This window comes from Eutrigla gurnardus (assembly GCF_963514095.1).
Source record: "Eutrigla gurnardus genome assembly, chromosome: 11".
In the NCBI taxonomy this organism is placed as follows: domain Eukaryota; kingdom Metazoa; phylum Chordata; class Actinopteri; order Perciformes; family Triglidae; genus Eutrigla; species Eutrigla gurnardus.
In genome coordinates, this window is record NC_139925.1 from 4,671,378 (window position 1) to 4,695,853 (window position 24,476).

General features: G+C 41.5%; 3 protein-coding genes across 3 annotated transcripts; 1 reads left to right on the forward strand and 2 right to left on the reverse strand.

The window, feature by feature from the left end:
- Positions 1-439: 439 nt before the first annotated feature.
- On the reverse strand, positions 440-6,777 carry bag3 (BCL2 associated athanogene 3). Its single transcript, XM_084021339.1, has 4 exons — positions 6,490-6,777; positions 3,330-3,665; positions 2,888-3,235; positions 440-2,773 (listed from the first exon to the last, which is right to left on the reverse strand). Exons 1-4 carry the CDS (start codon positions 6,658-6,660, stop codon positions 1,703-1,705), a joined length of 1,926 nt encoding a protein of 641 aa, XP_083877465.1. The 5' UTR covers positions 6,661-6,777; the 3' UTR covers positions 440-1,702.
- Positions 6,778-8,953: 2,176 nt separating this feature from the next.
- Positions 8,954-15,205, forward strand: tial1 (TIA1 cytotoxic granule-associated RNA binding protein-like 1). The gene is made up of 12 exons (XM_084021783.1): positions 8,954-9,122; positions 9,609-9,705; positions 9,827-9,925; positions 10,022-10,076; positions 10,183-10,270; positions 11,949-12,024; positions 12,300-12,408; positions 12,864-12,959; positions 13,068-13,152; positions 13,341-13,464; positions 13,633-13,895; positions 14,097-15,205. The coding sequence occupies exons 1-12, from the start codon at positions 9,094-9,096 to the stop codon at positions 14,218-14,220; spliced, it is 1,245 nt and encodes a 414-aa protein (XP_083877909.1). The 5' UTR covers positions 8,954-9,093; the 3' UTR covers positions 14,221-15,205.
- A 368-nt stretch (positions 15,206-15,573) lies between these two features.
- pkd2l1 (polycystic kidney disease 2-like 1) lies at positions 15,574-22,627 on the reverse strand (the record flags this gene model as incomplete). The annotated part of the gene is made up of 15 exons (XM_084021782.1): positions 15,574-17,642; positions 18,034-18,175; positions 18,264-18,397; positions 18,496-18,613; positions 18,777-18,898; positions 18,975-19,073; positions 19,150-19,270; positions 19,346-19,527; positions 19,606-19,776; positions 19,851-20,079; positions 20,152-20,376; positions 20,475-20,728; positions 20,830-20,957; positions 21,870-21,983; positions 22,351-22,627. The coding sequence occupies 15 exons, from the start codon at positions 22,625-22,627 to the stop codon at positions 17,523-17,525; spliced, it is 2,436 nt and encodes an 811-aa protein (XP_083877908.1). The 3' UTR covers positions 15,574-17,522.
- Positions 22,628-24,476: the final 1,849 nt, after the last annotated feature.

Below are 24,476 nucleotides of genomic sequence, written 5' to 3' on the forward strand. Positions count from 1 at the left end.
ACACTATTAATAAAATTTAATTGAATGTTAAGTGACTGCAAACTGGCCTTGTAGTCACTAAACCTATACATACTGTATATAAACAAGTATACATATAGTACATATATGTATGTATATGTTTAGTGACTGACTAATAACAAAAATGGTATGAAACTATCATCAAACAAAAGTAATTAAATCCTAATTTGGGGTAATTTGTAAATTTATATGAAAAAACAAAAAAACACTGAACGCACCACATATAACACATATTTTAAGCGGCCCCACCCACTGAGGAATAAGGGGGTAAAAATGTTCTCACCCATGACTTAGGCTCTGAGGATAAAGGCGGGGAGCAGCTGACCTCAGACGGAGTCATAACTGTTAATCTCCTCGCTCTCTCCCAGACAGCTGAACACTGTCGGGGGATACATCTTCAAATCCTCAAAGTTAAGTGGCAACACAAAAATATTTATTCAAAAATCCATGTCAAATACATTTTTATTTTCAAACATACCAACGTGAATTGCTTTCAACATCAGTCTGCTACTCATAAACAGTGATCAACACTACACCACAATCCATAGTTTGTAAAAGGTGTGTTGGGCAGTGACCCTATCTCACAGGTGGCTTTTCATAATATTCATAGTGACAAATTATTACACGAACAATTAGGGTAATTTAAAAATAACTTTGGAACCCTTTGGATTGACGTTTTCTCACTTATTCCCTTTATGAATCGGGCACTTTCTCACAGTCTGCTTTTTTTAAGGCTTTTATGCCATTTTGTGTGTGTGTTAGTGTTATTACAGATTGTGGTAGTTATACATTCTGACAAATTCTTACTGTGATTCCTTATTAGCACTAAGTGCTGATTGTCTGACATCTCAAGTAAGACACACACCTCACCTCCGCATGTCATTACACATTCATAAGTGTACCAAAATACTATATAATGATATAAATATTGATATAATGTTTGAACTAACAAGTAAACCGTTGCACATACAAACACTCAAACACATCAATCAAAAACTTGTGTAACTCGTATAGTTCAAATGACGTGCTGCTGATCTTTCAGCGTGATACATTTCAGTGATGGCGAAGTGCAAAGATGGCAAACATCAGTAATGCACCAAAAAAAAGCAGCATCTAATAAACATGTTCACTGTGTTTTGTGACAAAGCAGCTCCGACATGTGGCTATAAAGGGGAAAAATGCTTTTCTGTTGAGTTTTTGCACTGAGCTGAGCTGAAAAGCCCCGACACTTTGCACTTGTGTAACTGATTTTGCTGACTGGATTAAGAAAAGCTCCATACAATATTTGATCAAGACAAAAAAAAAAAGGCAACCACACGTAACACTTCTTAAGAAAATACTTCTACTTCTTCTTCCCGTTTATTTATCAAAGGCCTCTTATTCAAACTGCGATTCGACTAGAAATTGTTGACAACACCTCGATCATGACAGCTGTCTTGTTATGAAGACGTTGGCAGAACATAGAAGGCAACAACATTGGCTTGAAAAACATCATTGCACTGAGCTACCATCACTTATGTGCTGAATGGCAGGGAAATACCAACACTGTTAATCAACGCATGCAACTTCAACAAAACGCTGTAGACGGAGGAGGAGGAGGAGTTATTAGCCGGAGCAGACTTGTTCACTATCAAATACACAACAGGTTATCCTGCTCCCCTCTTGATCGTGAAGCGTGAAGTCATTATGATATCTCCTTTGCCAACTCGACATTTTCCTTGCTGATCATTCTGGGCTCTCCTTTCTGCGTCAGGCTGTCTCCCTCCATCGAAGTCTCACTCGCAGGCCTGGCCGGCTGCTCCTCCAGTTGCTCCAGTGCTTCCAGTATGGTCTGAACGCGACGGACGCCGTCCCGTCTCGCCTGTCGCACATCTACGCGACCCTCCGGGTCGACCGAGTCCAGTGCTAACAGCTCTTTGGTCAGCAGCTCCTCCAGTAACAGATATCTCTTGTCGTTCTTCTTGCCATCAAAGCATCTCACCTCCTGCTCCAGTTTAGCAACCCGTCCGACTATCTGCTGCACCTTGGCCAAGCCTGGGTGGACCGGGCCCTCAGCAGCCGGTTCGGCCTCCACCTTTACAGGCGGGGCCTCGGCGGGAACAGCCGTCGTGTCCTGGACCTCGGGTTTTGGAGGTATCTGAACTGTGATATCTGCAGTGTGTTGCTGTGGTTGCTCTGGTTTCTGGGGCTGCTGGAACGGTTGCTGCGACTGCATCGACTGTTCAGGATGCTGAGGCTGTGGAGACGTCGGAGGTGTTGCCTGCTGAAACTGTGGTGGCTGCTGGAACTGTTGAGGCTGCTGGAACTGTTGAGGTTGTTGGAACTGTTGAGGTTGTTGGAACTGTTGAGGTTGCTGATGTGGAGGCTGCTGAAACTGTTGCGGTTGCTGATGTGGAGGCTGTTGGAACTGGTGAGGTTGCTGATGTGGAGGCTGTTGGAACTGGTGAGGTTGCTGATGTGGAGGCTGTTGGAACTGGTGAGGTTGCTGATGTGGAGGCTGTTGGAACTGGTGAGGTTGCTGATGTGGAGGCTGTTGGAACTGGTGAGGTTGCTGATGTGGAGGCTGTTGGAACTGGTGAGGTTGCTGATGTGGAGGCTGTTGGAACTGGTGAGGTTGCTGAGGCTTTTGGATGTCAGCTTCTATGTGCGGCGGCGGCGGCGGGGGGAGCTGCGTGTTCTCGAGTTTCTGCTGAGCGCTTTGTAGTTCCTGCTCCGTTTTCTGGGGCGGGTCTCTTGTGAGGACATGCTGCTGAGCCTTAAAAGGTACAAAGAAGTCATCACAATCTAGGTCAACGCATACTGACAAGGAAAATCAAACATTTTTGAACATCAAGGGGAAAAAAATATATATATATAAACATTGTATTACCTGTGGTCTTTCTCCCAGCAGCTGCGTTTTAATAGGCGACTGGCTGACGTGAGGTTGGATGTGAATGGAAGTAGCATCGCGGTGCTGAGGAATCAGGATTGGAGACGCTCTTTCCCGGGGCGGCTGCATCGCCGCAGAGTAGCCGGGCCATTCCTCGGTCTGATGGCGGTGGAAGGGCTGCTGGTGTTCTGAGTAGGGGATGCGCTGAGAGTAGACGGAGGGATTTAACTGAGACTGCGTCTGAGCTTGGCCTCCTCCGCCCTCGTGGATCACCGGGATGGTGATGTAACCTGCTTGAAGGCCAGTGCTGCTGGGCCGTGGCGGTTGGTGATGCGGTGCAGTGTAAACCTGGAAAACATACCACATTGAAACAGTGAAAATTCGGTATTTGATCATTCGATCACAGATTTGCGGTATTGCAGCATGCACAGTCAAAACCAACCTCTGTCGTTAGCGAAACAGGCGAGTTGGCCTTCCCGGGTTCAGGGGAGCAGCCGTCTGAAGGTCCGTGTAAAGGCGATCTGGGCCTGCAGTGGAGCCCCGGCGTCGGGGAAGGTGTCCGCCCATCTGACCGGATATTCTGTGCGGTGCTCGGCTGGATGTAGGAATAGCACGGGTGCGGCTGCTGCCTCAACTCTGCGCCCTCGTGGAAGACAGGGATGGGTACATAACCTGGGCGTAGAATGGGGTGCTTCATCTCCCTCACGAAGGTTTTCGGTGTCTCCTGAGGACTCGGTTCTGGTGGTATGTTGGGTCCATTTGCTGACACTTCTCTGACCTGAAACAAAGCCAATGGTATATTATTGAAAATGTTGGCCATTATATCTTCACAAATATGAATACTGACAATCGTGTCATAAATCTCTATTAGGTGACAGGAAAGCACCTAAATAAAACTACTCTTTACGCTCTTAGAATGCGTTGATGTCGGTTTCCTTACTTTTATTTAAGTTATTTAGCCACAAAAAGCTAGTTAGAGTAGTCATTTTCAGTAAACTAAGACATTATGATCCTAAATAGGATTGCCCTAAAGGCAATTATAAATTATTAATAAAAATCTTATTTTGAGCAATTAGAAGTTATAAAAAAACGATTGAAACTAACAAAATGTGGGTGTTTTTAACCAAGCTCTACTTGCTTATCATTGAGAAAAAGAAGTAGAAGTATTTTCCAGTTTTTCCAGTCTCCCCCACTTCAAGGTTTACATTTAAATCCAGTGCATTCATAACTTGATAAATGTCACATTCATATGTGAATCTTTGCAGCCCAACGTGTTGTCTGCAAAAAACCTATGACACATTTAATACACATAACCAAATGTTATTCAAAAGCTGAAGGTATTTTTTAATTGGAAAGTTCCGTCAGTCATGAGATGACAGCAAAAGGTTAGAGGTTAAAATGTGACACGGCGGGATGTCGAATGTATCGCCCCTTTGAGTATTTGATAAATGAAACGAGCCTCGGCGTTAAGCCCATTTCCAGTCGGACGAACGCTGCGTTTGCGTGTGAAACTTTCCTCTGCAATCAGAGTGACATCATTCATCTGTGCTGAATCACGCCGCCCACGACGGCGCGGCTCACCCTCTAAACTGACATGCTATTAGCTCACTGTCATTATGTCATACGCAGCGAGATAGGCATTTTATTGATTTGTTGCTCCACCTATTGAGAAACTTTCGACGAAAGAAGTCAATATTTGCGTTATTTTTGCAACCACACGTGTATTAAATTAATTTCACACGTATCTGTGTAACTGTGGTGGTGTGTGAGCACAGTGACACCTCTCATGGTAGATCTTCCTTAATTAATCACAGCACTATTCCAGTTCAGCTCAAGGGAAATAGTTGTAAATGTCAACAAAAACATAAATGTGCCACAATTATTGATGCCTTTATAGTCAGTGGACTCATTAATACAGTGATGAATCAAAAGGGGTATCTCGGGCCTTTGCAAGCCCATCGCCCACTACCGAACGGATGTGTATTTCGGTGTCGCTCTCCTACACAAATGGGAACCACTAACCCTCGATGGATGACTACATATGATAAATTAACAACACACACACTTGTTGTGGTGTAGAACAGACATAATGCCAAATGTGACCAGATTGCCTTTTCCCGTCTTGTCTCTCTGCTCTGGGGCACGGATCGGTTTTGTCCTGCCTGTTAAGTCTCGTTTCCAGGTCCCAAGCCCGTCTAATCTGGTGATTAACATCTCCTGCCTATTCAAGGATGGAGATCCGTCTTTTCTTTTATTATCTTGGCCTGGCTTCTGTGAGCTCCTGTTCTTCTGCGACCGTTGGGTTATGTTACTTACTTAAGTTACAACATCCACTCGCCATTGTGATTTTCATGCACCGTCATCCACTACTGCTTTTATTGACTTTTGTACTTCATATGCCGTTGCATTTAAGTTTCGATTGGTTTTACTCCACGTGTTTAATATACATGTATTTTTGCATGTGTCACCCATTTTTGTCCTTTTTCAAGCCAATACATTTGTATGCACGCAAAACGAATAATAATAATGAGAGTAAGTCATTATGCAGACCCACTATTGCAGGAATAATAATAATAATAATAATAATAATAGTAATAATAGTAATAATAAGTCAACAAACTCCTGGTTGTCGGACAAATGAGATTTCATCTGGAATAATTTAAATATCCATTACCAGAGTTATTTATGTTTTTATTGTTGTCATAGTGACTACACAAATGACAGCTGTGGTGCAACAAGTCTATTGGGAAACTCAGCACTCTGTCAATGATTTATCTGACATCTTTTAACCCTGAAAAAACCTGCATTTATATGTAAGCCAGTGGCTTTTTAAAAAAAATGTTTTGCTCTGAGACAAAAAGTTATGAAGTATAGCTGTGAGTGTGAACGACCTTTTGCCCTCTGCCATTTCCGTGCGGGACACCGTGCACACACCACCGCCAGCACCGTTGCACCAATTTTATCCCCCCCTCCCCTCCTCCCCCTCGACAGCTGTGTCTTTCTAGCAGATTCTTCCGGACACTAACTTTGGACAACAGTGCGTACTATCTACCGAGACGACGAGACTACCAACTGGCAGCCTGTGCGGGGTTAAAACTCCAACCCACGGAGGGTGTGTGTGTGTGTTTCCCCCTCTTCTCTCTGCAGACTTCCATGTTTTCACAACACGTATTAATCACACACTTTATACACTCCACAGGCTTCCTTGTAAGGGGAAAAATAAAAAGTTTAAACTGGACGTCGCGGTGTGTTTTCCCAACGCACCGCTGGAGACCCGTCGTCGTAGGTAGCTTTACACGCCGCTGCGTGGTGACTCATCGGGTAATAATAGTGTTCAGATCATGACACGGGAACATAACGGGTCTGATCAGCCGTTATAACGGGCTCATGAGCTGTGTGGGGGGGAGGAGGGAGGGGGCGACACCAAACAAGGCCCAACAGTCAACAAGATTAATATGTAACAGCTATGTAGCTCCGCACGCGCACACACACACACACACACACACACACGCACGCGCGCATCCTAACAAAATACCCGTTAAAGAGTTTGACATTAGCCGCTAGCGCTGACAACTTTTCTTCTTTTCTTCTTTTGGTCTTACCTTTTTGGAGTCGTGTCGCGGGTCATTCCAGGTAGTCGTGCGGTTATTGTGATCCACGAAGAAGGGCCAGCCGGTCTGCGGGTCTATCTTTACCTCCCAGCCGAGCGGCAGAGGGTCGCTGTCGTTGTTGGCCATCGTCAGCGTCGGCGACTGCGTCTTCATGCCGTTCATGTCGCCGTTGCTGCCGCCGTTGCCGTTGCCGTTGCCGTTGCTGCTGTTCTGCTGTTGCCTTTACTGCTGGCTGTCCACCACTGAAACATTTTATACGGGCGACGGACGCTTTAAAGATTCCTTCAAGTGACGTGGGAAAAAAGTGGGCTGGAAGTTTCTCGAAATAGCCGGGTTCATGTCGGAGGAGGAGGCGGACAGCGCTGGATCCTGTGGCATGGGTTCCCAAACACACACCCCCCTCCCCCCCAACACACAGACACAAACCAGACCTCTGATCCGCATTACTCTTATTTTCACCCGAATCATTCCCGGGACTTCTGGAGCCCCGTTGAGATCAACTGTCTGGCCATCATAGACGAGGGAACCCCACTCTAAAAACACAAACAAACAAACAGGTGCACTCAGACTCCCACATGGTACATCTCGTTTGATAGGATTTGGTACAAAATCAGGGCCATGTGTATGGAAGACCATTTGTGACAATGTAAACAACATTTTATTATTTTGATACAGTCATTTTTTTTCAGATATTAAGTCAATATTTGAGAAGAGTTCTCAACATTTTGAGATACTATGTCAATATTTTGAGGAAGTGTCTCATTATTTTCAGATGCTAAGTCCCTCTTTTTTAGAAATGAAGTCAATATTTTCAGGTAATAAATCAATATTTTGAGGAAGTGTCTCATTATTTTGAGGTACAAAGTCATTATTTTTTAGATATTAAGTCAATATTTTGAGGTAATGAATCAATATTTTGAGGAAGTGTCTCATTATTTTGTGATATAAAGTAATTATTTTTAGATGTTAAGTCAATATTTTGAGGTAATGAATATTTTGAAGAATTGTCTCATTATTTTAAGGTACAAAGTCATTATTTTTAGATGTTAAGTCAATATTTTGAGGTAATAAATCAATATTTTGAGGAAGTGTCTCATTATTTTAAGGTACAAAGTCATTATTTTTAGATGTTAAGTCAATATTTTGAGGTAATAAATCAATATTTTGAAGAATTGTCTCATTATTTTAAGGTACAAAGTCATTATTTTTAGATGTTAAGTCAATATTTTGAGGTAATAAATCAATATTTTGAGGAAGTGTCTCATTATTTTAAGATACAAAGTCATTTTGAGGAAGTTTCTCTTTTTTTGGACAGTGGCAGAAATTGGCTTCCAAATTCTTCCAATTTGGCTCAAGTGGAAATAGTAAATGTAAGTAACTTATTATGTTGTAAGAACACAATTTATGAGATCAAGTGAATATGTGTCACAGTTATTGACACCTTTAGTCAGTGGACTCATTAATACAGTGATGAATTGAAAACGACTGGAATCTTCATTCAGTGATGGTGGAGAAGTTTCCAGAATATTCTGATGCTCTGACCAAGGAGCATCTCAGACCTTTGCCATCTCATCACCCACTACTGAATGGATGTGTATTTATATGTATTTTTATATACTAAAACTTGTTAAATTAACAACACAGGTGAACTAAGCACTTGTTGGCCTTTTCATTTCAATTATTCAAAAATAAAAACTAATTAAAGAGTGTGAAAGTGATTGTCTTTGGCGCCTCCCAGTGCTGGTATTTATATGAAAAAAAGGTGGCAGACTGTTATGAAAGTTTCCTTACATATTCCCAGAGGATCACAGCAATCTATTCTTTTTCCACATGAACTTTTATATATTATACGTATTGACTATTCATATATTTATGTCTCCCGGTGATGCTGGAGTTTTGCCTAGTAGTAGGAAAGATATCATTTTATCTGGTGGTGTGAATTAAAACGTATATTAAAAATATATTTACATGTATATTTATTTTATTATTATTTATTAAATGTGTATACGTAAATGGGCAGCCTGTTTGGCAATGCAGAATAGTAAGTAAGTATTTTTTTGTTTTGTTTACATTTTACAAATTAGCTCAAGTTGCTCATTTGATTTCAGTTAAGAGACAGATTTATTTTTTCTTTAAAAAATCAGTTGTTCACAAATGTGGTCACACTCACCAGAAAAGTCCCCGTGGTTCACCGGTGAGTAAAACGAGCTCGCCCCACCCACCCATTTCAAAATAAAAGTCTCTGAGCGAATATTACCAGACGTTGCCTATTTCCCCTTAATTAATTAACCACCTCGATGAACATTATATATATTTAAAACATTTTTAATTTCCACGGTTGGAACCTGGTGTTAAAACTGTAAAATAAAAATAAAATGGTGTCTTTTCGTTACCTCACTCTGACCTCGGCTCTTCATACACATGCACCAAACCACCCACGCACGCGCGCCCTCTGGAGCGTGACGTAGACCCTGGCGCCCGGCTAGCTACATTCAGAGCTGGTTAGCTACCTTCAGAGCTAGTTAGCTAGTCGCTGAAACTAGTTAATTAACAGCGTACACCGGAGTCGGTTGACGTGAGCTGTCGTCTTCGGCCATGGACGACGATAGCCACCCCAAGACCCTGTAAGTGGTTTTAGTTGTCTAACTACAGCGTTTGGGTATGGAAAGCTTAGCTAACGTCGGGAACCGGTGGCTAACTTAGCTAACGCTACCCGCTGTCAACAAAACCCCGGTTAATACCGACAGACAAAACGCATATTTAAAGCCCTGTTAACGTCAGGTTAGTCAACATAAGCTTAAATAAAATAACAACGTGAATATTTTTTTTAATATATATCTATTTGTGCGTGAGTTATGCGTACGTGTTAATGGCGGCTAACTATCTCGTCAGCCGCTACACAACTAGCTAGCTTGAAAGTCCGTCAAGCTAACGTTAATGCAAATGCCGTCACAAAAGTAACTCGCCGACAAATGCTAACCGTGTTAACCGTGAGCGTCATTTTTCAGAACAAGCAACGTTATAACAAGCTGTAGCACCCCGTTAACCGGAGGAAACCGTAACTATTAGCGGCTCTCACTAAATCACCCCCCCCTCTCTTTCCCCGGCAGCTATGTGGGAAACCTCTCCAGGGATGTAACAGAAATTTTGATTTTGCAACTCTTCACCCAGATTGGGCCTTGCAAAAGTTGTAAAATGATTACAGAGGTAAGCGACCGAGAGACAATTATTGTAATTATTTCTAGCTGCAGGTGCATCACATTTCATCACAGTGGAGTGTAACCAACCCTTTTTGAACTTTTGCTTTTGACCTTGTCCCCTTTTGCAGCATACAAGCAATGACCCCTATTGCTTTGTGGAGTTCTTTGAACACAGAGATGCCGCTGCAGCCCTCGCAGCCATGAATGGGAGGAAGATATTAGGAAAGGTATGGCAATTTAAAGCAGGGTTAGGCCTTCATGAAGTAATCAGTGGTCCTTGTTCTTTGTGTATAACATGTCTTATTTTCTCAATTCTCTGTTAGGAGGTCAAAGTAAACTGGGCCACCACTCCAAGTAGCCAGAAGAAAGACACATCCAGTAAGTGTTCACCTATTGATTTTTACAATCTGCCTGAAATTGAAGGTTACCAGAGGATTGTAAACGGTTTCTTTCCTATCTTTGTTTGTCCTTTGTGTCATTCTAGATCACTTCCATGTTTTTGTGGGAGACTTGAGCCCTGAAATCACCACCGAGGATGTCAAGGCTGCATTTGGACCATTTGGGAAAATCTCGTAAGTTTTCACTTAAAAGGATTCTTCTTTTTACATGCAGTGCATCCGTTTGAATGCTACAGTGCAAGGATGTAGATTTCTCTGAAGTTAGGCAGTATTAAGTACTTCATTATACTCTCCTGTAAACATTTGCTCTGAAACAACTGTCTTATGAGCTCACGTCTGATCTCAGATAAATCATCTTATATTGGAACAAAATCAAGGGATTATTATGAAACACTTGGACACCCTGTTGTCCTATGGGGTTAAGGTTTCCGACCATGAACTGCAACATCCCCCTTTTCTTGCATGATGTCCCGTCCCCCCACCCTCCTCCTCCTCCCTGTGTTCACTGGGAAAAGATTAACACAAAGAGTGAAAACCCAAGTTATATCTTGTGAGATGCAACGTTTAGAAATCAACAGAGATGGTTCATTTTCAAGACAACAATTCCTTTTTCTTCAACTAAACATCTTTTTTTGTCTCATTTAAATTATATCATGACACTACATCCATGCATGCAAGCATCATTGATCTTAGAAAGACATAATTGAAGTACTGTATCACATGAAAGTAAATATCAGAATGGACCAAACCTCTTAACATCATGTTTAAAAAAAAAACCTCGACAGATTGGAAAAGCCTCATTTATTGATTTCCAATACAATTCCTGTAACTTCTTAAGAGCTTTGTTGCCGTAACTTACTTAGTAGTGTAATGTGTCTCTGTTTTTCAAGTGTCAGCTTTTAGCCTGCTCTCGTTGCCTTTCTTTGCATATTTAGGGTGTGGTAAGTAAACTGCATGTCAGCAACATGTAAGCTGTGTGTATGAACCTGAACAGCTTTTAGTTGTGGGTCTCAGTGAAGTAATAGCACTTTGGTTATTTTACAGAAATGCTCATAGGATTGGACAGGAGCTTGAAGGCTAACAGCAAGGAACTGTGCACTCTGGAGACTCAGATGTAGTTTTTTTTTCTCTATTTATTCCATTCTTTCCATATGTCTTTATTTGTAGATGCTATGTATTAACATGATCTAGCTTAGATTAACAAATCTCAACACTCAAATGTATTCCTCTAAATCTATGTTGAAGTTGTCTCGTTTTGATTTGCATAGTGTTGTTTGTAGTGCAATGATCCTCTTCCGAAGTCTCTGAAAATGTCAATTTCTCAAAATTTGCAGCTCCCCAAACTCCATACTCCATATTGGTGGTAAAGAATTGACCAGGAAAAATAAAGAAATCTGTTAACAGGCCATGTATGCCGTTTAATTCCTTTTTTCTCTTTTGATATTTTCTATATATATTTCTATTTGTAAGAAGAGCACCAACAGCAGATTTTAAGAATGCATGGTAATCCCTATAATCTTCCTTTTGTGAACTTAAATCAGTAGCCTAATGTTGAGAAAATTGAACAAGAAGTGGTGCTAGGAGCCATTAATACGTCTGAAATAGTTTAAAAACATTACAGTAGGCTGCATGTTTTTGTACTTGTTTTTTTTTTTTTTTTTTTTTTGTCTCAAAGTGTTGCTTTGAAGTTATATTACGAGTCAGTGCTCGGCACAAGGTCATGATAGCTAATGTACTTTAATGTAGGACAGAGTGGAGGATTCACTGTTCAGTGTGTTTTGCGTGGTGCCTTTTTAGTTTGAAACATGTCTACTGGAAAGTGCACTGAAGTTGTTTTCACGTTTCCCCTTAGGGATGCCCGTGTTGTGAAGGACATGACGACAGGCAAATCAAAGGGGTATGGATTTGTGTCCTTCTACAACAAACTGGTAAGGCTCCAGTGCAAGAACACAGACTGAAGGTTATTTCTATTTTCTGTTTATTATCCTACTTTAATGCCTTTACAGTAATTCAATATGATTAGTCATAATTGAATCCGTAGCCACTGCAACTTGACTCATCTAACATTACACCATCACCAGTTTCAGTAAAACGTAGACTACAAACAGTAATGTGTATTTTTGAGGGCCGATTATAGGCGCCAATCAACTTTAAAGATTCATAAACTCTAGAGGGGTAACTGCCTTTGATTTTGATTTTATAGGATGCAGAGAATGCCATCATTAACATGGGTGGACAGTGGCTTGGAGGACGCCAAATCAGGACCAACTGGGCAACGCGTAAACCACCAGCCCCGAAGAGCATCCAGGACAGTGAGTTTTTGTGCCTGCACAATTATTGGTGTATCTGAGTTTTTACCAGCAAAGTTAACCCAAGAGGAGAGGTCTGCCTGTAACACTGGGAACTTTATTTTATGTGTTGCATTTGCGACACGGACCAAAGTTGGAATGGAATAAACTGTAAAGGCATGTGGCATGATGACAACCTCATCCCAATCCATGCTTTCACTCATTTTCTTTTCTTCTTTGTTTAATCTATGCAAACTAGTGCATGAATACATTTATCCTGTCTCACGCATAGTATTAAGTAATTTCCTGTGTCACTTCTTCTGTGTCACTTCCTCTGTGTGTTTCGTGACAAAACCTAGTTTGGAGACCAGACATGCTTGTCTAGGATTCCTCCCGGTGGAAGATGTTGTAGTGTGTGATCCTTTTGAAGATGTTGTAGTGTGTTTGAGCTTCACAAATGTTGTTTGTTTTTATTTCAGATGGCTCAAAGCAGCTGCGGTTCGATGATGTGCTTACTCAGTCCAGTCCACAGAACTGTACCGTGTACTGTGGAGGGATCCAGTCTGGACTTTCAGGTAAGTGTCATGATCTCTCAAGACGCATGCAACAGTAGAAGTGTCATTGCTTATCATACAATTTAAGAACCAACCACATAAACGTCTTTATCTGTTTGATCCTTTCAGAACACCTAATGCGCCAGACCTTCTCACCGTTTGGTCAAATAATGGAAATCAGAGTTTTCCCAGAGAAAGGATACTCTTTCATCAGGTAATGCCTCCGTACGTTTCAGCATTTGGCCTCTAGATGTCGACACAAGCACAGAGCATAGCTCGATGACGTGCCAGCCAGGACTTTTACTGGAGTTTTTATTCTCTGTATTTTCTGAATTGCCTGATGGAATTTCTTTTCTGATAAAGTTGACTGCTAAGCTGCTGTTTTTTTCTTTTCTTTTCAAGGTTTTCCTCCCATGACAGTGCTGCCCATGCCATCGTGTCGGTGAACGGCACAGCCATCGAAGGACACATAGTGAAGTGCTTCTGGGGCAAAGAGTCTCCTGACGTTGCAAAAAGTCCACAGCAGGTAGGGAAACCATTAACCAATTAAATTAACTTTTCCAAAGGGTGAATTACATTTCTTTTTCTTCTTTTTTTTGTTTGCCCTTTTCTTGCAGTACTTCATTGAGTATAGAGGTTTTATATCTAATGGGAGAGACATGTATTGACTTCACGCTCTGTTTGTGTCACTCAGGTTGAGTACAGTCAGTGGGGGCAGTGGAACCAAGTCTATGGGAATCCGCAGCAGCAACAACAGCAGCAGCAGCAGCAACAACAGCAGCAGCAACATCAGCAGCAGCAGCAGCAGCAACAACAGCAGCAGCAGCAGCAACAACAACAACAACAACAGCAGCAGCACCAGCAGCAGCAGTATGGGCAGTATGTGACCAATGGGTGGCAAGTTCCCTCCTACAGCATGTACGGACAGACCTGGAACCAGCAAGGATTTGGAGTAGAGTGAGTTTTACTCCGTAGTATGTATTCAATTAATTCACAGGCCTGAAGGTTTACCTCCGTCATTTAATTTCCTAATTTTCTCCAAGAGGAAACAGATATTTTTGTCAAGCCTGGGGGTCATTCATTCATTAAATTATGTATGGATGTTTGTATGCAGCGACTGGAGTCATACTAACTGGGCGTTTGCGGTGTCTTTGACAGGCAGTCCCAGTCTCCAGCTTGGGTGGAGAGCTTTGGATCTCAGTCGGCCCAGGCTGCAGCTCCACCCGGTCCAGTCATGTCCAACCTGGCCAACTTCAGCATGGCTGGCTACCAAACACAGTGAGCTGGCCCCTAAAACTAAGTGTAGTACCAAGAGGATGTTGTCAACCCTTTTAGACCACGTGGCACTCTTTCATCTGGGTGATGCTGCCGTGTTAGAAGAAGGGCGGGGGCCATATTCACAAAGCCTTTGTAGCTAAAAGTTGCTCCTGAACAAACTAGTCTAACCGTTTTTGTTTTAAAGCACAGTGTCCATCTCACTCAGAACTTAAAAAACAACATTTATTTGATCATAATTCATAGTTCTGTTAATGGGAAAGTGCTCTTGAGCTTCTGAAGTTAAGCCAAACCAACCGTCTTTGTCTCAGTAGATGTTAATGGACATTTTGAATGAGTGTAGTCCTTGAAAACTAATGGTTACCACCCCCAACCCCCCTTATTCAGAATTTGAGCATAAATGTATCTGAAAATCACAAAATGTCCTCATAGAAACATATATTATTAGAGTTAAAAGCACAGTTACTACAAGCCATCGTATTACTCCAGCATCTCACTGGAACATAAAGTCCTTCGGAAAAACCTCAAACTTTCTAACAAGTATTTAAAATGATCAAACTATAGCAATATCGCTCTCAGTTTGCCAATATTTGTTTTTAAATATCTCAGTGTTTGTTACAGACTTTGCTTATTTCCTATTCATACTTACTGTCATTTTTATACAACAGAATACAAAACGCCACTTGAGTCTTAACGCTTTGACGCAAGTTCATGTTTGTGATATAGGTCAGTTTGTTAAAATGGCATAAAGTGATGAAAGTGGATACGATCGGTCACTGTGAATTTATGCTACAAGCTGCACTGAGCCACAAGGATGAAGCAACTTGCTAAAACGTTGGTCTGGACGTAGCTTCATAGCTCATTATCGAAATTCAGTCCTGTTTTGATATATTAATGAAAAATGCTTTGTGAATAGAGGCCCTGGAATGGTGGTTCGCCTTTCCAGTACATGTGAAGAAACTATTTGTATAAACAACTGTGGCTTTAAAGGAGATTTAAGTGGGATGTACTATCTCTTGGGTAAATTTTATGTACAAAGAAAATTGTCACCTACACAACTTGAAAAGCAAAAAAAAAAAAAAAAAAAAAAAAAGTCTTGTTTTTTTGTTTTTGTTTGTATCGGAGTGATCAGCATGTCATTTGCAGACTTTTGATGGATTTTAGTTCACACCACACCTTAATGTAGTCTAGATTTGACTACTTTATAATCCTGTGTCTCAAAGTAAAAATGCTTATTACATAAAGAAAGTATTGTTAAAAAAACAGCTTAACTCCCAATCTTTGTGAAGTTAAACTGACTGTGTGCTGATTCTGGGGGCTGGTTTCCTGGACAGATTTTGAATCTTTTAATATTTTCTTCCCCTCCTCTGGATAACCGGGTGTCATTCACGGTATTTTTTTTTTAATGGTTGTTAGAGTTTTTGCAAATCACTTTGAGACTTAATTCAGCACCTAAACCAGCCCCCTAATGATGTGGCATTGCGTTTTTACATAATTCATAATTCACTTACTTGTATAAAGACAAAATTGTCCAATGTTTTAGGCTTACTGTAAATTGGGGTGGTTTTTATTTAGTAAAAGGTTTCCTAAATATACCATTAATTTGTCGGGGGCAGCGGGTACCTTTTTGCTCCTTTAGTGCATTCTGAAACTTTTCAGTATTTGCAAAAATGTATCTATATATTCCAAGTAAAGTATTTTTTAAAATTTACTGGCAAATTGTGACATGAGGATTTCTCAAAGACGTCCTGCAATTTGGATTTTATTTGCATATGTGCCATTCTGTATAAATATATTCCCCTCCTTGTGAGCTCACCCTTCTTTTCCCGTTGAACTAGCCGACAAACTTGATAATGTTTCTGGTTGTTTGTTTATTAGACCTGGGGGTTGTTTTCTGTTTAAAAAAACAGGGTCATGTTGGCTGAGGGTGTAAATACAAAACCTTAATCACAAACCTTCATATATGTACATAATGTAGGTAGAGATGCCATCATTAAGTTTCAGCAATATGATTTATGAATAAGCCTTAATTGATGTGTGAGTAAAATCAAACTTTGTGTTATCTGCAGAGGCTCTATTGCAAACCTAAATTCCTTTTTGCATTGTGGAATTTCCCATTTTTAATTTTGTGTGCCATCTTTCGGAACGCAGCGGGAAGCGGATGATGTTTCAGCTTGAACTGCACGCTTATGACATGTTCATTTTGTTGCTTAAAAATATTGAATGTAATGGCAAATTTGCTTTCATGACAATAATGGATATGAGTTCAACAACACAAGTGATGTTTAATAATAAAGGATGAATTACATTTCTTTCCCATTTAGAGGGGAAAAAAATTAATAACTGACTTAAAATAAAGAAACGTTTGAACCTGGATGCTCATTTATTAGACACTAATAAAATGTGCTTCAGACAGCGAAGCGAAAATTCACTGCAAGATGTTCGGCATTTATTAAACCGAGGTTCGGACATTTGTACCACTTAAATGTTTAATACACTGTTTTCTTAATATTTGCTCAATAACCTTTTTGCTTGCAGTAATCTTAGGAGGTATGAAACACACAATGACCACATCTTTTAAAACATCCTTTCCAATGGGATACTGCTTCCCGGTTCAAATCATTTTGTGTTTGATGGAAAAAATGTTTTTAAATTCACATTTGCTTTGTTACAACATCATGTATTGGCGGCTTGGGAAGTGGACAAAGATAATGAATAATTATTGGACAAATATATTTTATTTATACAACATAATCGGGGAATTATTTCATCTCACTATGTTGCAAACAAGCCAAGGGGCCGATAGCTTTGAGCAGCTGTAATAGAACTTGAACATTCATAAACATTAAATGACTAAAGCAAGCAGTCAGATGTTAAGTTGCGTACGCACTCTGCATAATATTGGATTATTTTGCATAACTTTATTTTTCTAACCTATTCTTGAAATAAATGTATATTACACAACATTGATATGTAGATTTACAAATCAGGTCTCATCTAGAACATTGTAGTCATATAGTTAACTTGACCTAGTTTATTATATTCGCTCTAGTGCAGCTGCCTAGTAAGCAAATTATGTCAAAAAATGTATTTATACACTATTTACACATGTCCATGAAATGAGTGTTGTAATATTGCCACGTCATCCTTGATCTGACTGTCCAGTTTGTTTGTTTTTCAACCTGAAGAATCCAGACTTTGAACACCGGATAGTTGTGAGGCACAAATGATTGTTGGTGTGTGACCTGTTCACCGTTATGTGTCAGCAGACCTCCAGGTAACCCCGTGGTTCTGTTTCTCAGAGGTCAATCACATGTGGCAGTCGTACGTGGACTTGGCGCAAACCGCTGGTCTCCTCGACGACACCTGGGCCTTCGTCCCTCTGTCCACGCAAACCAGGACGCTCCCGTCTGAGGCAGCGTCGTCACTCTGGATAGGGGTAAATCGAAAATGAGACAGAAATATTTGTTTTAAAGGTTTGTTTTAATGGTGCAATCACGAACACAGTTATGTAGCTTCAAAATAGGATCAGTGTATTCTAGGCCAACTTCATAATCATGCTGCACTTTTAGGTCATGTTGAAAGGTTCTTTGAATTAAACATGTTTTAAGGAATTTCAAGTTTTGTATTCTATATTTGTACACTTTTAGTCAATTGGTTCCAAATATCGGTCTCCTTGATTAGTAATAATCGGTATCAGCCCTGAAAAAGCCACATCTGTTGACCCCTAGTGTATTCCATGATCTCATTATCAGCATTAGCAAAAAAATAAAGCATTTGATGCATACAACAAGGTTTAAGGACACATTTCGGTACTCACGTCATTCTTGGTCCCGGTGAGTTTCCTTGCAGTTTCGTTTCCTTTAGCTTTCTCTTGTAATCCCAGTTTCTCCATAATCAACTCGATCCTAGATGTGATGCCGGCCACAGAGCTTTCAAGCTGCAGAACCTGTCTGGCCAGCCTTTCACGGTGAGAGAAAGGTAATTCAGTTTTAATTCCATTGTAATGGAAGGAATTTGTCAGAGGTTAAATGTAAAAACTCTTCCCACCTTAGAAACGGTTCCCGATCCACGAAGGTATGACTGGAGTGGTTCTTCTGCTCATTGGATGCTACAGGATGCTTCTCTAATAATTCCTTCCCAAAATGTATCCCAAGATGGTTGAGTTCAGCGCAAAGAGCATCCTGACAGAAGAAATTGTAAATTAATTCTAACATAACATGCCTTTTAATCCTCGTTAAGCTAAACATGAAGTCCAACAGTGTAGACTTATCAAACAAACCCTCTTCTCCTCCAGCTCGATTTTCATCCGTTCTTGCTCGACCTCGTCCAGAATTTGGTTCCCGTCGTGGTCGAAGCGTGAGAAGGCAGCAGAAATTTCATGATCGGCATGTCCCATCCTACAAATCATCAGAGCGGTGAGGGTCACTTACGTTTCATACAAAAGTTAGCGTATTTTATTTATATAGACCAGGTTTAACAATCTATACAGCATAAACCGATCTCTGTCCTTTGATCCTCGCTTTCAATAAGAAAACTTCTTTCTTATATTTTGTCACTTACTCTTTAAGAGTTTCTCTGAAGTCCTTGAATTCAATTTCTCCCGATCCAGATCGTAGCGCCTTCTGAACATCTGATATTTTCTCCTTTTTAAGTTTCAACTTTGTGAACGTCTTCATGTAGCTCTGGATCACAAGAGGAAGCCATTGTTGTTTGTAGCTCTTGTAAAGCTGAAGGTTACGTGAATCTGATTATCTTTACCTGTTTGATGATGTCAGTAATCTGTAGCTCATCTTTTTGGGATGAGAGCTCCTCCTTGACCTCCGAGTATGTGTCGTTTATGATGGCCAAGAACATGTTCTGAGGGACAGATACGTTCAGAGATAAAGTCTTTCTCCTCGTAAAATCGAAGGTCACGCGAAGCCGAATGACTTACCAGCAGAACGAAGAAAACAAAAAACACGTAGGTGACGAAGTAGATCGGCCCGAGAACTCTGTTGGCTCGGTCGATGGCATCATAATCAAAGTCTCCGAGAATTATCCTGAACTGTGTGAAGCTGCAGAAAGAAAAACAAAAGATTAATTCACGATCAGTCCACCTATTTAAATGTCTCCTGCCGAGCTGCTCTTACATGCACTTGACGAAGGTACTGAAAGATTCGACCTCCGTCCCAAAGAGCAAATATCCAAGTTGAGCATAGGCGAAGAACACGATGAAGAACATGATGGCGAAGCCCAAGATATCTTTGGCACATCGACCCAGCGTGGAGGACAGCTGAGTCATGGTCTTGTTGAAACTGATGTACTTGAAAACCTGAAGGAAACACCAGATAATTTCGGGATTAATGTCGAGACGGATCATTTCTTTGAGTGAAAGATGTTCGTGCTTTACCTTGATCCACGCAAAGAACAAGTTCACCGCGTTCATGTTGTTGTACTGCGTTTGCCAGAAGGCCAGGAATTCGAAATCGGCGTAGATACCGGGCTGTTCCAGCAGTTTGCCAAGCAACTTGTCCACTTTGACGGTTCGGAAAATATTAAAGATAATGGCAACCATGGCTAGCTGGGGAAGGAGAATCGTTTCACTTATTTGAAAAGCAAAAATCAAGAGAATTAATAAGGATTATGTTTTCTTACCATGATGACGACAATATCCAGTATGTTCCAGATGCTTTTAAAATAGGAGAACTTGTGTATTCGTAGCTCGAGAATCTCCTCCACGACATAATAGAGAATGAATAAGCAGAAAACCGCCTCGCAGCCGAGGATGAAATAATCCCACGTGTTGATGTAGCGGATTAGTTTGACTGTTCTGATCTGGTAGGACGGGATCGCTCCACCGGTCGCTGGGAATTCAACCACCAACCTGATAGAGCGGATAAAACCTTCGTCAACCAATTCATTGGTGTCAAATCAATGTGTCGCCATCGTGAGTTACCTGATGACGCAGAACATGTTGATGTTGGCGTTGTAAGTGGAGAAGTCGACGAAGGCCGCCCTGGTACCCCGGTCGAGCCACAGGTTTTCCACCAGCTCCTTCAGTATGACGGCGCTCTCGTTTTTGGTTAGACCCAGGTCTTGGTAGTACCCTGCTCCGCTGTACGTGGTCAGCAGGCCCCAGTGAGAGGAACCTTTGATTTCCTTCTCCGTGTGGTAGGTCCAGCTGAAGAGGAACATAGACAAAATGGTTGTTGTGGTTCTCCAGTCTTTATTTGCAAAAAAACCCCCCAAAAAGCCACTTCGTAAAAGAAAGGGACTTACGCAGTGCCGTTGTAGTGGCCGAAGCTGAGGTCGTCCTCTTTCTTATCGACGTAGACGTCGAAACATCCCGTGATCTCGTTCTCGAAGTCACTGTGGACTTTGCAGGAGTTGTTCACGACTTTGATCTGCCTCATCCTGGGCACCCCCAGCAACATGTTCTCATAGTAGATGAAGGAGTGCTCCCCTCTGTCCAGGGACTGGTTATTGTACCATTTGGTCCAGTAGAGGCCATCCACCAATGGACCCTGGGCGTACTGGTCATATGAAGAGGGAAGGAGTTTCATGTCATTGTTTGTTTCTTACTTTTAGCACCGTAAACATGGAGGAAATTAATGTGGAGTAAAAAAAACCTCACAGTCCAGAAGTCAGCCATGGTGCTAATGGACTGAAACTTGACCCCGCCTTCGCCGGCTGTATTCACAAACAGGTCCGTCATGGCTTTAGTGTAGTAATAGGTGCTCGAGCTGGTCATACCGTATGTCACTGAAAGACAACACATTGTTGTTCACTCGTTGATTCCTATCTGGCTTTGCTCAGGCTCGGCACCAAACGCTGCTCCATTCAACGAGTCTGAGATAGCGGTAACGCACGCGAGGCCTCATTGACGACTTGTGTTGTTTATCGTGTGTTCATGTCGCTGCAGTCAAGTGGGATCCAGATTAGAGGGCCGTCGTTTGTTTGAAGAGAGAGCGCGCCGGCCTGACACAAATAGCCTCGTCAAACAATGTAAATCTAAGCCAGACAATGCAACAATGGTCGAGGCCGCATGCTCTTATCGCTACAAAGCAAAGGGAGCAGTAGCCATGTCCCTTTCACTGCTAATGCTCGGCCGGACAATGGCTTTCAGGCAGAGGGGTGGGGAGGTGCATTTGTGGTTGGCATTAAAAACAAGGGTGGGGGGGAGTTTTTGATGGGCAAATCAATGGCCCTAATTGCCCTGTACAACAGTAACACCCTGTTAAACGGTGAGCACTTGTAACGATCACGATGAAAACAAATCTATGATTGCAATACAGTAAAGTACACAGACTAAATACATGCAAGTAAATAAAAAAAATATGTATTTCACTCACTACACTGTGATGTTTTTTAGTGATCGAGACACATTTCAATTATCTTTATCCATTAATGTCTGTGAAGTCATTGGAAGTCATTTTCATGCCTGTATGTCAATTTAACAGGTTTCATAATATATATTAAATCTGGGGAAAGTAGGTGTAAAATTCAGCTCACAACTTTCCTCGTATCTAATAACACTTTCCTGAGCTCGATGGTATGTTAGAGAAGGAGGATTCATGTAAATACCGTTTTTTTTTTTTTTACCAGGATCATTATTTTTGACATTTGACATTCAAATGCAAAATTTGGGATAGATTAGAATGGTAGGATACTTACAGAGGCATATGTCCACCAGGAACACCAGATAGACCATCAGCTCCCTCAACGTGGTTCGGACAAACAGTTCTCTGTCGTTGGAGGTGTTTTCGGTCAGCGTTGTTCCCCACAAGCCTGAAGGCAAATTACTGTCATCATGATGCAAAATCATCAAGACCTTTCATGACGGTGACACTTTGAAGTAAAGTTATTATATAAAACACATACACATATGTATTTAATTTTATAAATAAAGTCATTATCAAATATTGAGTCATATTGGTGGATTTTATGGGCCCAGACAGAACCAGAATCAAATGTTCATATAGTTTATATTTATAAAGTGCATTTCTAGTCTACCGACCACTCAAGTGCTTTATGACACGTGCCAACATTTACAGCATCTGTGTCTTGCTCAAGGACACTTAAACACTCCCTCTGGATGAGCCAGGAGTCAAACAGCAGCAGTTGTTGTTGCACACAATGCTGAAAATGTTCCTACCTTTGATAAAAGAGCAGCAGCCTCTCCGTTTCCTCGCCACGCGTTGGTCGGGGGGCGGCGGTTCCTCCGGGAACGGACCGGCACCGGCGTCCGGCTTGTACACGCTGTCCACGGAGCCCTGGAAGGGGGGCTGAGGGTTGTAGATGGTGCTGACGGCTCGGGGCAGCGGCGGAGGGGAACCGCAGTAGCCCCGGTTCACCCAGGCACCGGTGCCCACGCTGTCCATCTCCACCTGCCCGCTGAGGTGGCTGTCGGCCCGGTTGTTCAGGCACTTCATGCCGGGTGGACTCTTGTTTGTCTGTGTGTTTAAATCGGAGAGGAAAGGTGAAGCGGAGCCGTGAAGGCAGCTTCTGAACACCTGCTGGAGAGATGATTATAAAGAGAGGATGACATAATGCGTTGTTGAGGGAGGAGCCGGCCGCTGCAGCTTTTGTAGTCTTGAGATTGAGTTAAAAAACATTGAGGTGATAAAACGGTGGCTGCTGACATGTTGTTGACGTACTTCAGGAAGGTTTACCCAAAACACATCACATCTATCCTCAATTTGGTTGGAGATAAACGATCATTTTCATGTTAGTAATTGGCACTTTAAGTTAAATAATCAGAAAACAACTTATATAACTAACTGCATTTACCTGTTTTAAATAAAATGCATTATTATTATTTATTATAAAAGAGAACAACGTCCAGCCGTGTTGGATGACTGAATAATTCAGCAGCCAAAAGACAATTTAATTTGTTTTGACCTCTCAATTACTTCCATGCTGAGCACATTGTTGTCACTATTGATTAACGACCCGTCCGATAACGTGCCCCTATTGAGGAAATCAATTAATTGCATGTCGATTATATTTTTCCAGTCGCCAACTGTTTTGCGGCTTGTGACCGAATTAATGAGGAGCGTAATTGCAGTGTCACCGACGGCCTCCAACCTCATTACCATGACGCACTTTTGACTCTGCCGTCTATTCTTGTTTTTTAACATGCCAACTGTCAGAAAGCGTTTAATAAGTATGCAAACATTCGCACTACGGACCATCTGTATCAGGGTTTGGTTTCTGCCAAACCCCAACATGCAATGCTTTAGTGGTTGCTCATAAGATGCACAGTAATAATAATAATACATTTAATTTATAGGCACCTTCCTGAACACTCAAGGACACCCCGTACAGTGATAACAGTCTTAAACAGATGAGTTTGAGTGTGGATTTAAATAGTGGGAGTGGAGTTATAGTAGTAGTGTATTAGCAGTTTGGACAGTACAGTTAATACAGTGCTGTAGACGTCTTATACTTAAAGCAGATAGAGTTTGGGGGTCCGAGCGATGGGGGGGCGTTCATGCTTCAGCGGCCGCGAACAGAGCGATTACATGCAGCCATTACCTCACAATAGAGTTTAATTTCTGCTCCCCCTCTGAAGCTGTGGCAGGATCTGGCACACGGGGCTTTTCCTTAATCTGCTGTGGCTTGTGCCACCAACTTTTTTTTTCAAATCTTGAACAATCACTTTTTCAGTCGCCGATGATTGCCATTAAATCTGTATACCCGCGTGGCTCCCGGCAAACAGACGGTTACGGATCATGTGGAATCAGTTTAACAGTTTAAAACTCCCAAATGTGTTGTTTTAGAATTAGAAATAGTCTATTTTAAAGGTTGAGGTTGTGTTTCGCCGTTGACGTAAAAGGTGTCTTATCTCAGGACACAGGATGCTCGGGACAAAAGGAGGATTTATCCCCCAGGGGGCCGAGCGAAGGCGGTGCAGCGGACGTGAGCGGCCATAACTCCCACTGAGAACTTGACACACAAAACAAGGGGTGTGCTGTTAAATTAGTTGTTCTCCTTGACGACCCTCGTTTTTATTAGTTTCCAGCATTAAAGCCACACAAAGAGAGACAAATTGAGATCACAAGGGTTAAAATTCCAGAGCTTTTCAGATTCAATTACGTTTTTTTTTTATTGGAAATTAGAAGATTATGCAGCAACATGTGCTGTTGTGTAAACTTTTTCAAATGTCCTCAAATTGAACATGTAATGTAGTTACATACAGTATAAACTGTTTCATACAGTTCCCATATTTTACCATCATAATTATCTTCAAACCCAGATAAGAAGATAATAAAGAACAGA